The sequence below is a fragment of the Aulonocara stuartgranti genome (assembly GCF_965226115.1).
Source record: "Aulonocara stuartgranti genome assembly, chromosome: 16".
Classification (NCBI taxonomy): Eukaryota; Metazoa; Chordata; class Actinopteri; order Cichliformes; family Cichlidae; genus Aulonocara; species Aulonocara stuartgranti.
The window spans coordinates 934,145-949,862 of NC_138952.1; the positions used below are offsets into that span (position 1 = coordinate 934,145).

At 45.4% G+C, this 15,718-nt stretch overlaps 1 protein-coding gene across 2 annotated transcripts; it reads right to left on the reverse strand.

The window, feature by feature from the left end:
- Positions 1-29: 29 nt before the first annotated feature.
- On the reverse strand, positions 30-15,639 carry LOC309691500 (interferon alpha/beta receptor 2-like). 2 transcript variants are annotated; one of them, XM_082509184.1, is made up of 8 exons: positions 15,208-15,639; positions 14,691-14,808; positions 13,700-13,829; positions 13,345-13,520; positions 13,100-13,245; positions 12,252-12,408; positions 11,519-11,634; positions 30-2,146 (listed from the first exon to the last, which is right to left on the reverse strand). In XM_082509184.1, the coding sequence occupies exons 2-8, from the start codon at positions 14,737-14,739 to the stop codon at positions 1,598-1,600; spliced, it is 1,323 nt and encodes a 440-aa protein (XP_082365310.1). In that variant the 5' UTR covers positions 14,740-14,808; positions 15,208-15,639; the 3' UTR covers positions 30-1,597. The 2 variants fall into 2 exon arrangements, with proteins under 2 accessions (XP_082365310.1, XP_082365309.1); XM_082509183.1 differs by having other exon boundaries at positions 15,002-15,638.
- Between the last annotated feature and the right edge of the window lie 79 nt (positions 15,640-15,718).

Consider the following 15,718-nt stretch of genomic DNA (forward strand, 5'->3'; position numbering starts at 1 on the left):
TGATCACAGAGCACACAGGACGCCAGCAGCACCGTCTCAGACCTTTATTGGTTTGAAGCGCGACTCTGTACAAAAACATCTGAGGCTTCTTGTTGTTTTTGATCAATATAGAAATGAAATGGCTCAACGTTGTCCACTGTGAATACAAACATGCAAAAATGGCACAAACATGTTGTGATTACACTGTTTGAATAAGTTGTATGAGTGCATTACAGAGGTATGATGTGCTTTATGTAAATGGAAATAAGCGAATAAGCAGGCTGTGTGACGCTGATTCACTGCAGACACGTTCATGATCAGACACGATGAAGAGTTCAGACACAGACGTGCCCATAATAACAGTCGCTGCCTTTAGACACACATAAGAATCAAGTCATTTCATCTGCTGTCAGATTATTTCTTCCTGATTAAAACATTAAAAATCATAAAAAATGTCCAGCAGCGCCCACCAGAGACCAGAGGGACAAAAACCAACAGCAACAATCAATCAGATTGATTCAGAGATAATCAGCTCTACGTCACTGATTACAGAGGTCCTTACAGGAAAAAGAAACTAATCGTCACTGACATGAAACATACAGGAAATGACTTCAGTTTGTTACGATTCTGTTTTTCTGTTGTGCTTCAGTTTGTTTTACTGTCACCAACAACAAAACTAAAACTAACGGAGCTGGTTACGCAACCAGCGCTCAGAGCAGCAGCTCTGAGCACAGACACATCACAGTAACCAAACATTTTACAAACGTCAGAGTTTCAGTGCTGATGGACAAAGTCTGCAGATGAGAGACGTTATTGTCCAAAGGGGAAGAAGTCGATCCAGAAGACGCCCGGGTCATTACGCCTGCCATACTGAAGCAAGTCCACCAGGTGTCGCTGCAGGTCTTTCTCAGTGTAAAGCCAAGCCTCCCTGTTCCCCACCGTCCCCCCCACAGGTGAACAAAGAGGCTCTTTAACTGCCTTCTGCTTTAATCACATGATGCAAACATGAGTAATAATCCAAAGCACGGCTGAATACGAAACATTTTGTTCAGACTCGGTGTGGGTTAGAGTTCGACCCGGGCACTGGGATGCTTACGTGACGGAGTTTGGGAATGCCCAACAAACACAGCTGTGTGTTGACAAAACAAACAAACTGGTTTTTATTTAAAATAAGAGATAAAAATAAACCTGCTCAGAACTGGTCCACAGAAAACCTAAAGTCTAACAGGAACATGAGATTTAGATAGATCGCCTCCCTAACACGGGACGTCCTCTAGCTGCTCACCGCGGAGACCAGATGCTAACCTCACGTTAGCCATTAGAGGCGGCTGAGTCGCCATCTCCAGAGACGCAGCAGGGACGGACGTCCTGGACCTCCTGCATCAGCGGGTGTCTCACACTTATTAATAGAACCTGAAACAATGAGACGATCTCTGGACTTCAGCGGACGGACAGATTCAAATAAGTAATATCAGCAAAGAGGTGAGAACCTACACGTTAGAATAAAAATGGCCGACGTCTGCGCCGCTGCTGCTGGAGGGAAAATGAAAACATTTCAAACCCTGGCCCACATGAACCCAGACGTGGACCTGATAACCAGGCACCTTAAAGAGCTCTGTCAGATACCCGAGCGCCCCATGTATCCACAGACCTCCTCCTCTTCATCATGAACAGTTGCTGTGGCGCCCTCCTCGCCGAGCACTGAGTCAAACGCCACCTCCTCCACAATGAAGTCTGATTTTTTCTCCTCCTCTTCCTCCTGTTCCACCCTGCCGAAAGTTAATGTGAGGAGGTTCACATCCTTCTCCTCTTCCTCCTTAGGTCTTCCTCCACAGCTCCTCAGCTCTAGCCCAGCTCTGGAAGGACTTCCTGTTGAAATCAGGGCATTGCGCTGAGAGTACGGCTCCTGATTGGAGGAGACAACAGGCGGTGGTTTGGGCTGAGTCAAAGATGATGATGAAGAGGATGAAGAGGAGAGGAGGTTCGTGCCCGCCCGCTGTGTGTACGCCCCTCCTGTGCTCTCCGTCTCACTCTCCTCATCACTCTCGTCCGAGGAGGAGCAGCTGCTTCCCTTCTTGCCTGCAGAGGGCGCCGTCTGCTCAATGTTCAGTGGGGAGATGATGCAGGGATCGTTGAGCCCCGCCTCCTCCAGGTGATGGATGGTCGTCTGACAAAGAGAGAGCTGAACAGTCAATAACATGAACCAATCAGATGTGCTGACATTAAACACCGGGCCGAAGTACACTGAGATTTAAAGTACTCTGTGCTGGAGGGACACAAGTATAAATACTAATACTGCATTCCTGTTTTAATACTTTACACCTGTGATCAACACCTCTGCTGTTTTTTTAATAATGAAAGTATTTATTAGATGTTGCATTTTATAACATGCACTTCCAACCATACCGTTTTGAAAATTTCCAAATAGGGTTTTGCGTCTTACCCTCATTATTTACTTTTTGTGATAAAATATCAATTGGTGTGATTGGATATGCAAGCTCTTGTTCTATTAAAATCCAATCTATATTGTTTTTCCCTGCGCAATGTTTGCCTAATCTAGCCATTTCAAAAGAGATGCTATAATAGGGCCAGCCCCCCTTCTTTTTTGGGTTGGGACAGCCGATTCAGTAAAAAGACTAGGTGTTACAGTCTCTGATAATTTAGTTAAATAAATTTAGTTTACTCCATTTACCCAAGTTTTTATTGATCTTGTTTATTAATTTTCCCACACTGTTAGTCATAATATCTTCAACATTTGGGTTCAGTTCAATTCCAAGGTACTTCATTCCTTTGTCCACCCACTTAAAGTTAAAGCCCGATATATTAAGTTATGACTACAAGCCTGGGAAACCGACATCGCCTCTGATTTATGCCAATTCATTTTGTACCCTGAAAACATTAAGTATGTATTAATCACCTCTTATAGTGTTGTGATAGAGTTAGTTGGGTCTTGGTTTAATACCAGAACATCATCTGGTTATAGGAACAATCTGTGTTCTCTGCCTCCCCGAATACACCTTTAATCTCTGCATTTTCTCTGATGTGAATAGCTAATGGCTCTAAAAAGATAGCAATGGGCTTAAACTGCATCCTTGACGTGTTGATCTGGAAATGCTAAAAAAAAGGAGAAAGTACCCCATCTGCTTCTGGCCCCGAGTACATGGCTCTAATCCATCTGCAAAAATTGTCACCTATTCCAAACTTTTCCAGGGCTGTGAAGTTCCACTCCACCCTATCACAAGCTTTCTGTGCATCTAAAGATATAGCAAACACAGGATTTGTGTTATTTCTATTCAGCCACAGCAGGTGTAGTAATCTCTTCATATTATCAGACGCAGCTCTATTCTTGATAAACCCTTCTTGATCTTGATGAATACTTTGTGCTAGTACAACCTCCAACCTCTTTGCTAAAACTTTGATAGAATTTTGTGATCCACATTGATTCAACTTATCGGTCTGTAATTACCTGGATCAGTTAAATCCTTGTCGCCTTTTGGAATTAGTGACATTACTGCCTGATTAAAACTTGCAGGGAGTCGTCCAAATTCAAAAGCTTCATGTAATACTTCAGTTATAGCACATCTATAAATTTATGATAAAATTCTGCCGGGAATCCATCCATCTATTCCTTTCCATGAATTCATGCCTTCAAAGCATCGCATACAATGGCCAGCCTGTCCGTAGATCCAACGTTCACCTCGTTCAAATATCTTATATCCTCTTTTAGGGTTGATACAACTTTCTGGTCTTAGTCTCCACCTACACGTTCTGTTCTTATCAACATTTAGATTTATGTGCAATTCTACCGGCGCGTGGTCTGCAGCTGAGGGAACACAAACTCAGACTGTCCGAACAGGTTTGCTCGTTTCTTGCGTGTACTCATTTGGTGATTTATTAAATGTGTAACTGTTATTCTGATCTGCTGCTGAGTCTCTTACGCTGGTGAAAACGCAGAAAACACAGATCACACCTGTTCAACCAATCACTTTCATTCCACTTTGATCTGGACAAACTGACGGTTCATCTCTGTTACAGTGTTGTTAGACTGCTATATTTTTGTGTTCTTTATGCTGTAGATTTTCACGTCTCTGGAATACTTGGCAGTAATAAGGATGATTTTCTGTAAAATCATACTGATATGAGCCGTGAAATATTCGTAGATGACCGTTAGATTAGTCAGCTGGGAAACTCTGTGTTAACTCAGAGCTGAGGATATCGTGGACATGCTGAGACTCGCTCCGTGGTGTACAGGGCCGTTTACCCTCATGATTAATATTCACAATAAAAATATTAGCCGAACATCATGAAGTCTGTATGTGTTTCATAGTGTGGAACAACCTTTGTACAGTTAAAGCCAGCAGTTACTACATGACAGAAACACCAACGTTATCTCTTTTATGTGTTTATACACAGGTCACGCTGATTACTGAACAAAAACCCAAAGATCAGATGTTAAACAGATTTATTTGCTCTCTCTCCTCCTTAAACATGTTTTTAATGTTAGTTATAATTCAGAATTGGCGACTGAAACACGTAGGACACATAAGAACATCAGGAAATAAAACACCGATAAATATAACCTCAGTAAAAGAAGTCAGCGGGGTTACTACAGCTGTGTACCGGGGCCTGCGCTTTGTCGGTGGGATTGCTTGCGAGGCGAGCGGGTCTATCCCACGCTTTGCCGTGAGACTGGGACGACATCTCCGAAATCATCGAAGCACTTTTGCAAAGAGGCTGTATCTTGACAAACCGACCAGACACATGAAGATTAAACCACTACATTCTCCTCTAAAAAAATATTAAAACGGTATTTGGTAACACACAAACAGGGTTTTTCAAAGCTCAGTTCTGTTAGCTTCTACATGCCGGTTGTTGTGTGCTAGAAACAATGGCCACCAGGCCAAAGCAATGGTTTTGACTCGATCAGCGTTAGCCCCGCCCCCTGAGTTTGATGGGTGAGGCTGACAGATAAAATTATTTCATGGTGAGACCCGAAGGAGTCAACTGTGCCAAAATGAATTAATTAAATGTGTCCAAAATATTTATTTAATTAATCATTTCATGGTTTAATTAATTCATTATGGCAGTCCTGGCGTTTCATACAAAGCACCCACGCAGCTGTACAGAAACTCCGTCATGCTAGCTAGTAGCAGTACGAGTTATTGTAACTGACTGTATAAAGTCAGCATAACTAAAATAAACTCCACCTAAACTTGGTTTATATCTGACCCAGATGGACTGCAGGTCATAACTTCTTACCTGAAGTTCACCTGACACTCGGACCGGCCGCCTCGGGTCTCTCCTCCTCCCGCCTCCCCTTTCTCTCATCCACCTGCTGGCCTCTGTGGAAGCTCCGCCACAGCCAGTTATTGTTACACATCTGCCAGCATCTGGCCAATCCACCTTTCATTGTTTATACCGTTACAACCCCCCCCCCCCCCCCCCCCCCAAAAAAAAAAAAAACAAAACAAAAAAACCCCATCAGCCCATAAAAACGAATAATCACCAGTCCAGCTATGGTTGTGCCATCAGTTAACCCTTCGCGTGCCAGCTGTGCCACGCGTGCCCAGGGTTGCCGACCCCTGATCTAGTTCATCCCTGGAGTTAGACGCCTTTTTATTCATTGGTCAGAGTTAAATGTCAAATATATTTTAAAAACATTCCTTTACAGGGCTCTAGACTAACTTTTTGCCATGGGCGTGCTGGTGCACAAATTTTATAATAATTGATATAATGTGTTTTTCTGGATACACTGTGCTTTTTCAGCATGCAAAGATTGATGACACCGTGTCAGAGCACTGGCTATGAATTTCAGAAGGATCAGGCCTTAACAGAAAAGTTAGCAAGAGTTCTTTTCCTATTACAGCTACATCCACGTCTGTCGTGCCTAGGCGGCTCACTAGGGCTGGGTATCATCACTGATTTCTATAATCCATTCGATTCCGGTTTTCAAAGTCCCGATTCGATTCAACTTGGCCTCAGCCAGTCAGAAATATTATAATTCTGATCATTTATCAGCACTGACTTCATCAGAATTGTGAACATCACAGCAGATGCCTTTGTGTGAAAGTAACTGAGAATAAAACAGAAAAACATGAAGGAGATTTTCCTGGTCTGGCTTTTTATAGCAGATAACCTTAAAAATATTCTGCAATGTTCTGCATATAAAGTTTAAATTTCTTCAGTACTGAACAACAGAAAAAACAGGCTTTCTTGTCTGAGGTCATTTAAGTGAAAAAAAGAAAAAGACAGCAGCCACAGCGCTGTAAACAACGGTAGACTGGTGGGTAATAAGCCAATGAATAATACAGAAAACAGAGATTGGAGACGGAAACTGTTCTTGAAGTACAGAGAGAGAGAGAGAGAGAGAGAGCTAGCTGTGCATGAAGTGTGATTTTAATAGTCGTGGAAGCAAAACAGCAAAATTCATGACGACATTGATCAAATGTGAAGCGCAGTTTGCTGCTTCTTTTGCTGCTGGCTCGGTGGATTTTGGTTGGAGAGACAAAACCTGCAGCTCAGAATCAGCGCAAAAAGACGTAAACACAGCGCGGACCGGACGCATCAGGATCGCTAAGCTCCGACAGCGTGTCCGTCTACGTCGGGTGAGAAAGCCGAGAAAGACAAAGCTGATTCTGATGCGTCGGGTCTGTGTTTACGTCTTTGTGTGGAGTCCGTGTACCTGCTCTCATCTGCTGTTTGGTTGTTGTTGAAATGGTTTTGTGAGCTTTAATCTGAGAATCTGCCGTTTCTGGCAAAACACAGTTATTTAAAAGTCAGGATTTAATGAATCGATATCCTTTATTCAAGCTACTCACCTCCCACTTCCACCTGCACTTTCAACTGGACCACGGCCAATCAGAGAGGTCCCGCCCCTGACTATCTCTGATTGGTTTAGTCCACGATAGGGGCAAAATGTGTGTCTGTTGTTGACCACAGGGAAGGTTGCAGATTTTTTTTTTTTTGCTACCCGAACAGTTGGTCGCACAGGTGCAACCAAATATTTTTTTTAGTCGCACCACTGAAAAATTAGTGGCACTCTAGAGCCCTGGTTTAAACACGTCAGGTGCAAAGATCTGAGTGTGCGAAGGAGACCCCCAGAAATATTCCCATTAGTCACTGCCTCTGCCAGTGCGCCCCAGGGCAGCTGTGGCTACAATGTAGTTTCCAGCTAACAGCTGTTGGTGCCACTATTTCAGGTCAAACTGTGTTTCTTCATTTTTTTGTAGATTTAGCAAAAGAAGCAAATGACGTGTTTTGTGAGAGGCGAGCAAACACAACGAGCCTGAAGATCCGTTTTAAAATGAAAATTGAAATGTTGCGTGTTCATCTAGTTCATCCCTGGAGTTAGAGGCTCACCTTGGCTCATCTCGGCTTCACCTCGGCTTTACGAGCAAACTGAGCTCGGTGTTACGGTCGAAGCGCTGAACAGACCTTTGTGGGCTGTGAGCGCTTCATCTGCTCGCGTGGCCTTTGCGTGTTTCCTAGCAGTGGAAACGTAGCTGAATCACATTAAAAGAAGTGCGGTGTGACAGAGAGCTGGGCACGGCGCCGTGTTTTGGAAAAAACTGTTGGTGAGCACCCAAACCCTCCAAATTTCATGTTTGGTTTGTTGGTCACACAGCAGGGGAAAGCCCCCTCTGCATCTTGGTTAACTAAAGGCAGTTAATAATGGAACATGAAACTGCATCTATTTCATGAAAAGCGTCTGCTGATCCCCCCGTTCGCATGAGACACTACAAATATTAAAAAGGTTAACTGTAAGGACGCCCACAGCTGCTCCATCCCAGCACGCTGTCTGCACGAAGAAAATACTCAGATGAATTCAAGGTTTCACAAACTAAAGGTGACGACGAGTCACACGGCACTCACCGACACGTTAACAGGAGCTCATCTTTAAAATAAGCCCGGGCATGGAAATGCTATCAGAGTACGGCTCTTTTTCAGGATACAAGGTTAATGTAAATGCAGGTATTAACTTTAAACTATGAACCACCAGTTGAAATTAAGAATCGCTATAAATGGAAGTGGGATGTAGATAGCATTAGGTACCTAGGGTGGTGATACATCGTGACGTCACCAAAATGTTCAATGCCAACTATGCCCCGCTAAATGAATCTATACAATCAGACAGACAAAGATGGAATACCAATCCGTCTCTGCACTCCAGGATCGAATCAGTTAGATTAAATATTCTTCCCTGTATTTGTTTCAGTCTTTATATTGAATATTGTAAGAATATTGTCAAAACACATCTGGAACGGGAAAAAAGCTCGAGTTAAATATAAACGCTCCAACTAAAGAAAGAAAAGGGAGGTCGTGGGCTTCCTTGTCTACGAGAATATTACTGCACAGCTCAGCTAAGACCACTGATATGTCTCTGCTGTCCAGATTACACCGCCGGATGGAAAGATGTTGAAGGAAAACCAGTTACAGCTTTAATATCGGACATAAAGTTACAGAACAAAACAGACATGGCAGATGAACCCATACTACAAATAATCACATCTGCTCTGAAAGAAGTCATCAGAATTTGCCTCTAAGCTTTGATGGTGAGCATGTGATTCAGATTTTTCCCGAATCAGTACGATAATAGATTCAAGAACTGGATTTCAAAAGGTATAACTAATTATTATTCATTCGTCCACAAGGAGGCATTTCAAAGCTTTGAAAGGAGCAAACATGATTTAGGCTCAGACGACTTCTTTAGATTTCTACAGGCCAGAAATTATTTTAATCAAAACTTAAAAGTGAACCTAAACGAATTACAGCTTGTAGAAACATTTTTATCATTAACCAAATCTGGAGCGCAAAGCAAAATGATTTCCAAACGATATAAGAGCATCCTGCAGTGTAAAAACCACAGCTCTCTGTATATGAAAGCAATGTGGGGAAAAGAAGGTAACCTGTCGATTACAGAGGAGTGTTGCATGACACAGTGGGCTACCACCGGGTCCAGTGTTTGCCGTGAGTTCTGCTGTAAAATCATTACGAGAGTTTTCATCAGCCCTGCTCAGCAAAGATATCGGGGAACTGCGACACTTGTTGGAGATGTGGGCGAGATGGAGCTAACCGTTTCCAAATCTTTTGGGATTGCAAAGATAGTCGCCAACACTAATCCACGAACATCTACAAAATGTGTTTTCATTTGTTTTTCCTTTAACCTTTGAGACCATATTTCTGTGTAACACACCAGTGGATGAATTGAACTCTAATGATAGAAGACTCTTGTATATCCTACTGGCCACGAGTAAAAAGCCTCGAGGAAATGGCTTACGCCTGAACCACCAACGATGGAAGATGGAAAACATTCTGTACCAGAGATCTATACGATGGAAAAATTGTCATTTTCTCTTAAACTTCAGAGGGATACTTCCTACAGAATACGTTAAGCCTGTGAGGTGTGATTTTTATTTTTTATTTTATGAACCATGCTTTCTTATTTTTTTTACATTGAAGCCCCGAGTTGACAATCATGTGATGCTAACTTGCCTGCTGCCACTCCCTTACCCAAGTCTTTTTTCCCTCTTTTTTCTTTTCAATTGTAAGTTTAAAAATGTGAAAGCAAAGACAGTGTAAAAGTGTTCAATTGCTTTCTCTCAATAAAAGAGACAATGCAAAAATAAATAAATAAGCCCGGGGTTCATTCATGCTCATAAACCACACGACCTTTAGATCCCAGCAAACAGGTGGTTACAGATAAATAATCACGTGAGAAGACGAGATAACGACTCACAGCAGGTAACAGAGAAGACTTCCTGATGCGAAGTGTTTCCCTGTGCAGGACAGCCTCTGCTCTGAGACTCACGTCACCAAGTCTCCATAGCAACTTCAGCCAAGACGCCAACACAGACATATATCAGCAAACACCGCAGAACGACAACACCAAGAATAAACCCAGATGAACATTTCTACACTGGGTTCAAAGCCAAACTGAACCAGCGGCTCCTCAGGCCACATTTTTAAATATTCACCAGTTTTTTATGTGATAACATTTCCTGTGCACAGAGGAAGCAGCCGCTGGCCGGCGTTCTGCTGCTTCGGGTTGTGATAAACTCAGAAGAACAATGAGCCGAGAACCCTACCCTGGGGTACACCGGAGTCCCGGATACACGGCGAAGACGTTCAACTTTCAGATAAACAACACTCACTCACAACACCACAGAAACGCTGCTCTGCTTTCACCTCAGAGGGGTGGCCAACGTTTGAGTGCAGGCTCGAGGTCAAAGCAGAAAATAAAGCCAAACTTAAAAGCAGCTTTTGAACACTGCACGGAGAGCGGGCCGGGGTCGGGGTCTTCCTGCGTTCCAGCTCTGAGCTCTCAGCCCTGATATGAAAACATTACTTTGATCATGAAGCGTCTGAAATGTGACCAGAGTGACGTGAGACACTGTGAAACTGAATCACTGTGAGATCTCTGTGGACAAACATTACACTTCAGTCTGGTGAGCGCTTTAAACATGGACGGCTCGTGCCGATGCAGGAGTATTAAAAGTTGTTTGCTGGCATCTCCACACCAGGAATAACACGGCACGTTATGAACGGAGCGATTAGCGGCTCGGTGACCGAGCAGCCGAGCGGGTCTCAGCGCTGCTGTGACTGGGAGCAAATGGGATTTCACTGCGGTACGAGCTGTCAAAACATGGCTGTGTTTCACCTCTCGAAGCACATCCTGCCTGCACGCTCTGACTGTGTGCGCGAGCTCTTTAGCAGCATCCTGAGTCTGTGCAGCTGTCTCTCTTTGTTTGTACAACCGCAGCTCTGGCAGAGTTTCCACCTGCTGCTGTTTCTTCCTGTGTCTTTACTCAGAAAACGCTGAGCGCTCGCCGCTCGACCACAAACAGCAAACAGCACGTTAACTGTTTGGCCTGCGACTCCAGCTGTAGCAGAGAGCCCGACCCTGGGCGATTCCACCACATTAGAGTCCTGTTAAAGCATCTGATGGTGTAATCTGCACTCAGATTTATGCTTCACACGCATCAAAGGATGTGAGATGACAGAGATGTGAAACCACAGAAAGAAAGAACTCTTCACACGTTCCCACTCGTGTTCTCTGCAGATCAACGGGAATATTTCTGCTGAGATCGTTCTGGTGCTTTAGACACGCGGATCTGTTCGCGTGGAAAACACTTTGCTGTGATGAAGCAATGAGAAGTGACAGGAGTGAGACTGAAACTACGTGACTATCACAGCACGATCGTATCACGTTCTCATGAACCAGCGTCCTCGAGTTCGCTTCAAAGGCTCAAACTCAGGACCTCTGACCCGTTTGCTGCTGGATGCTGAAGGGTCAGGTCCAGTTAGCGGTGCGGGTACAGGATGGAAACTTTATTTTATAACTGAAAACAACTGAACTTTCAAAATAAGAGCCACTTGTCACACGCATCGCGATGGCGTTCTTTGAAACTGTGAAACAACAACAAAGGTCGAACATCAGACACGAGCGCTGACGACTGAAACCTGAAGGAATCAGATGCTAGAATAAATCGTCTTCCTTTGGTGACGTGTTCAGCGTGTGATGCTCTGACTCTGAACTTACCAGAACCGACGGCAGCAGCCTCCGTCTCAGACAGATGAACCCGGTCGAGATCAGCATGAAGATGCAGAACGTGACGATGATCACCAACGAGCACAACATGCCCGAGATCAGCGGGTCTGCACGCAGGAACACAACGAGTTTAGAGGTGAACATCAGTCTCATCAGCCTGAAAACAGCAACATTTAAACTTTCACATCGTGCTACAGTACATGTAGTACTACCTGTAGTAGTACTACATGTACTAGTACTACTACAGGTAGTACTAGTACTGCTGTTTCCAGCCGTGACTTGCTTATCAGTCAGATTCGCTGAGGTTAGCGTGGGAAGTGTGTTTCACGGGGAATTCCCTCCATTTCCAGTCACAACAGAAGCTCAGCATGAATGTTGTGGACTAAAAGCTTTTTATTGTCACCTCCATGTGTCCACTTGATTTTTCCAGTGAGTAAAACTAAATAAGCAAACACACAATCGCTGTATCTCACGGTTCAACCTGAGGGGGCTGAAACTTGGCACAGCTTTGAAAAACGTGGAGCTCCACAGAGTCCTGACGTACAGTTATTAACACGCACGCCCTGAACGACACTGCAGGCTAACAGCAGTGTTTATGATGCTGCTCCTTTAGCGTCACCCATCTTCCACCTGACAGCGAGGTAACTGAAATCACTGTGTGTGTGTGTGTGTGTGTGTGTGTGTGTGTGTGTGTGTGTGTGTGTGTGTGTGTGTGTGTGTGTACCTGCAGAGAAGATGGCTGGTACTGTAGCACACTCAGGCGGGCTGAAGTTGGAGTACATGTCCTCGATTTCGTCGCAGAATCGCACGGCGACACAGTACCGCCTGCCGGGCTCCAAACGATCCCACTTATAGCTCTTCAGAGACTCAGTCTTGATGAACTGCACACACAGGCACAGATTATCAGCACAGGAGGCGTCCTGCTCACACAGACTCCGACTGACACAGCAGCAGGTCTCTCACGTGACGCCTGCTCTTAGCCTACAGACTTTTTACATTTAGCAAAATATTTAAACATTTATCATAAATCTGAGTGGACTCATGACTGACTTCAAACCGTTGAAAGCCGTGGGCCACACTTTCTGTCCCAGAGGTTCAGGAGTACGTCACTGCCATAAAGATCCACTCAGAGCTAACAGATGAAAGCAGGAAGTAAACTTGTTTCTAACGCTTCGAGCCAGCGCTCAGGTATCACCACGGTTACTGTGCGAGGTACGCTCTTATGCTCATCGGCAGCTGGTGAGGACGCTTGGCGAGCATCATTTCAGAGACATGTAATAACAGTGGGACAGAATTCCACAGCTGGATCACCATGGAAACATTAATGGAAGCGGCGGACACGGAGAGTAAGCGGAAAAATAACCACAGCGACACGAAGTGGGCGGGTCCAGAGTGGAGTTAGTGTTGTGTGATTTGAAAGGTAACTCGCAGTCCCGTGTCAGGCCTGTAGGCCAGGCTCCTCCCTCCTTATACTTTGCTTGAGTTGACATTTGACCCTCGCCGTCTTTGCCGTTTATTTGCGGAGGTGAAACTCAAACCGGGGGTTCTGATTGGTCTCCCTCTCTCATGTACCTCCATCTTATCCGGGTTGCTGCTGATCCGGAGCTCGTAATGGAGAATGTCGTAGCTCTGCCTCAGGCGCTCCAGCGGAGGGTGAAGATCCACGCTCAGGCTTCTGTCGCTGGGCGCCACGCTAAGCAGCGGCAGGCTCAGGTGTTCTGCAGAAATCAGAAACAACGCATGACGCACACACACGGCTCAGAGGGCTGAAAATAACAAACTCGTGGCGTCTCCGGAGCTGAAGACTCGACACTCACTGATGGGTTTGAATGGGACCTCGGTCTCGTTCGGGTCTCCAAAGACCTGGCCTCCCAGCTGAGCTCCAACCCTTGTTAAGTACGTCTCCGTTAGGACGGAGAACGCCGCCGTCAAGTCACAAAACAGAGGCTTCTGCACACGCTCACAGCCGGCCACCGGGTTCCAGCTATGTTTCCTTTCATGACCAGAGAGGAGAGAAACATCAGATCTCAGAGGAAGTGTTCGTGATCACCTGAGCCAATATGTGCCAGAAACATGTCAGAACTCCTCTGAAGACAACGCAGACTATCATCAGGGTACCAACCAGGTGACATCAGCACACCTGCAGCTGTCAGTGTGTGAAGGTAAACCCACCTCTCAGATTTGTATTCAACGTTATAGTAGACCCCTGGAGGTGTGCCTGGTCCCGCCTCCCATTTCAGTATATAACTGAAGTTGAGTGATGTCAGGGAGATGTTGACGGGCTTTGGGAGGGTACCTACAGCTGGAACACAGACAGGAAGAGGAAGGTCAAAGGTCAGCAGGAGACCAGCACCATGAGTTATCTGACCCGCAGCACAAAATGAAACATGTCAGCAGAAAAACAATAAAATTATTATTCTTCACGGACACTCTACATAATTATTAAACAGGCAGCAGCTCTTCTACGCCTGACAGAACTCCAGCTTTGTGCACGCTGTGGGAGGAGCTGAGATCTGTATGTGTGGGAACTGTGGGAGGAAAGAAAGACCCAGCAAACATCTCCCCACCCTCAGTCATTCCAGGGAAAGGAACTTCATGCTTCAGCAGACCATCTCATGGTCCCAACTTTGTGGGAACAGTTTGGGGATGGCTGTTCCAACATGGCTGCACACCGGTGTGCAGAAAGACATGGATGAGCTGTGGAAGAACCTGCCTGCACAGAGTCCTGACCTCAGCCCGACAGAACACCTTTGGGATGAGTTAGCGACTGTGAGCCGGGGCTTCTCGTCCAACATCCGAATGGTCCAAAATTCCCATAAACACTCCTAAACCTCTGGAAAGAAGAGCTGCAAACTGTTGCTAATATAGTGTCCTAAAGACGGCTGCAGCCTCTACGTCTGAAAAGCCTGATTGGACACAAGTCTGTGACAACATGAGCAGCCTACTCTGGGCTCAGCCAACTCCTTCCTGATGATTTCATGGTCTCAGGTCTGACTGAATAACACGCCTTTACAGTGGCAAAGGAACAGGAAGCAGGGGACGGTGAGTGGATGACCACAGCCGGGACACTCAGGTGGTTTCCAGAGGAAACGGCCTGAACTATGACACGGAGAGTCCAGAAATACGCAGAGGCAAGATCACGTGGTTCTGAGTGCGCGCTCACCTGGCAGGATCAGAGGCAGCCATGAGAGCATCCAGGTGAGAGCGGTCATGACAGCTGGAGCACATCTGCCGAGCTTCCATCAGCACCTCAACGGACAGACAGCAGCTGCTTTCCCTTTCTGAGCAGGGATGAAAGTGCAGTTACAGACCCACGCTTTTACTTTCTGTCTCATGTCTTACAGTTAAACACAGTTAATAAAGTTTTGACATTGAAATAAACCTTTATTGACACCCCCGTGGTTCTGTTAGCCTCTGATTTGGCCTCAGACTTCCCTGTAAGTACAGACTGTGAGATAAGTGTAACTTGCTGACCTGTTACGGAGAGATAAAGCCCCCATGAAGCGTCACTGGTCCGCAGATTCAAGTTTTCGTGTTTTTCTCAAACCGCCCACTCGCCGGAAATTCCTCCTCATCTCAGGCTAACGGGCTAACAGGCTAACGGGCTAGCACCCTCTGTGTTGGTAAAAGATCAAAGCTCCAGGCTGATAGTAACCGATCAATGAGTCCGAGCGTGTTACCTGTCCCGGTGAGCGTCCCGATATGCTTCCGTTAGCGCTGTCACAGGACCGAAACACGCTGCTGCCCCGCTGCCTTCACGGACCTCCGGTAATCGCGAAGTCTCTCCTGCTCCTGTGCCGTTCCTTTGATCAAAGCGACATCACACCCAACAATGACACAGCAACAACACTTAGAAACATTTCCCACTCGGTCGGTTTGAGTTTGTTGTTGACCAGTCTGACAAATCATAAAGTGTAAACTTCGTTTGACACACAGCATTAAATACAACGGGACAGACGCCATAAAATATACCGTCACAGTTGATTTAACGGGACATCGTCCCTGAAATCGGGTGTAGCAAATATATATCTATAGATATTTTTTTCTTTACAGTTTATAACGCCGTCTCTTCACGAGATCTCATTAGACCGGCGGTCATGAACGCAGCACCGCGGGAAGTCGGTGATAGGAAATCACGTGATGTTGTTGAAGCACGGACGCTTCCCTGACAGGCTCCCAGTAGTTTTGAGA

Coding starts and splice junctions, on each gene's coding strand:
- LOC309691500 (XM_082509184.1), bottom strand. CDS start 14,739: ATGACCGCTCTCACCTGGATGCTCTCATGGCTGCCTCTGATCCTGCCA. Junction 11,635..12,251: donor ACCAGCCATCTTCTCTGCAG/GTACACACACAC, acceptor TCCTGCGTGCAG/ACCCGCTGATCTCGGGCATG. Junction 2,147..11,518: donor GGCTGCTGCCGTCGGTTCTG/GTAAGTTCAGAG, acceptor TCTCTTTGTCAG/ACGACCATCCATCACCTGGA.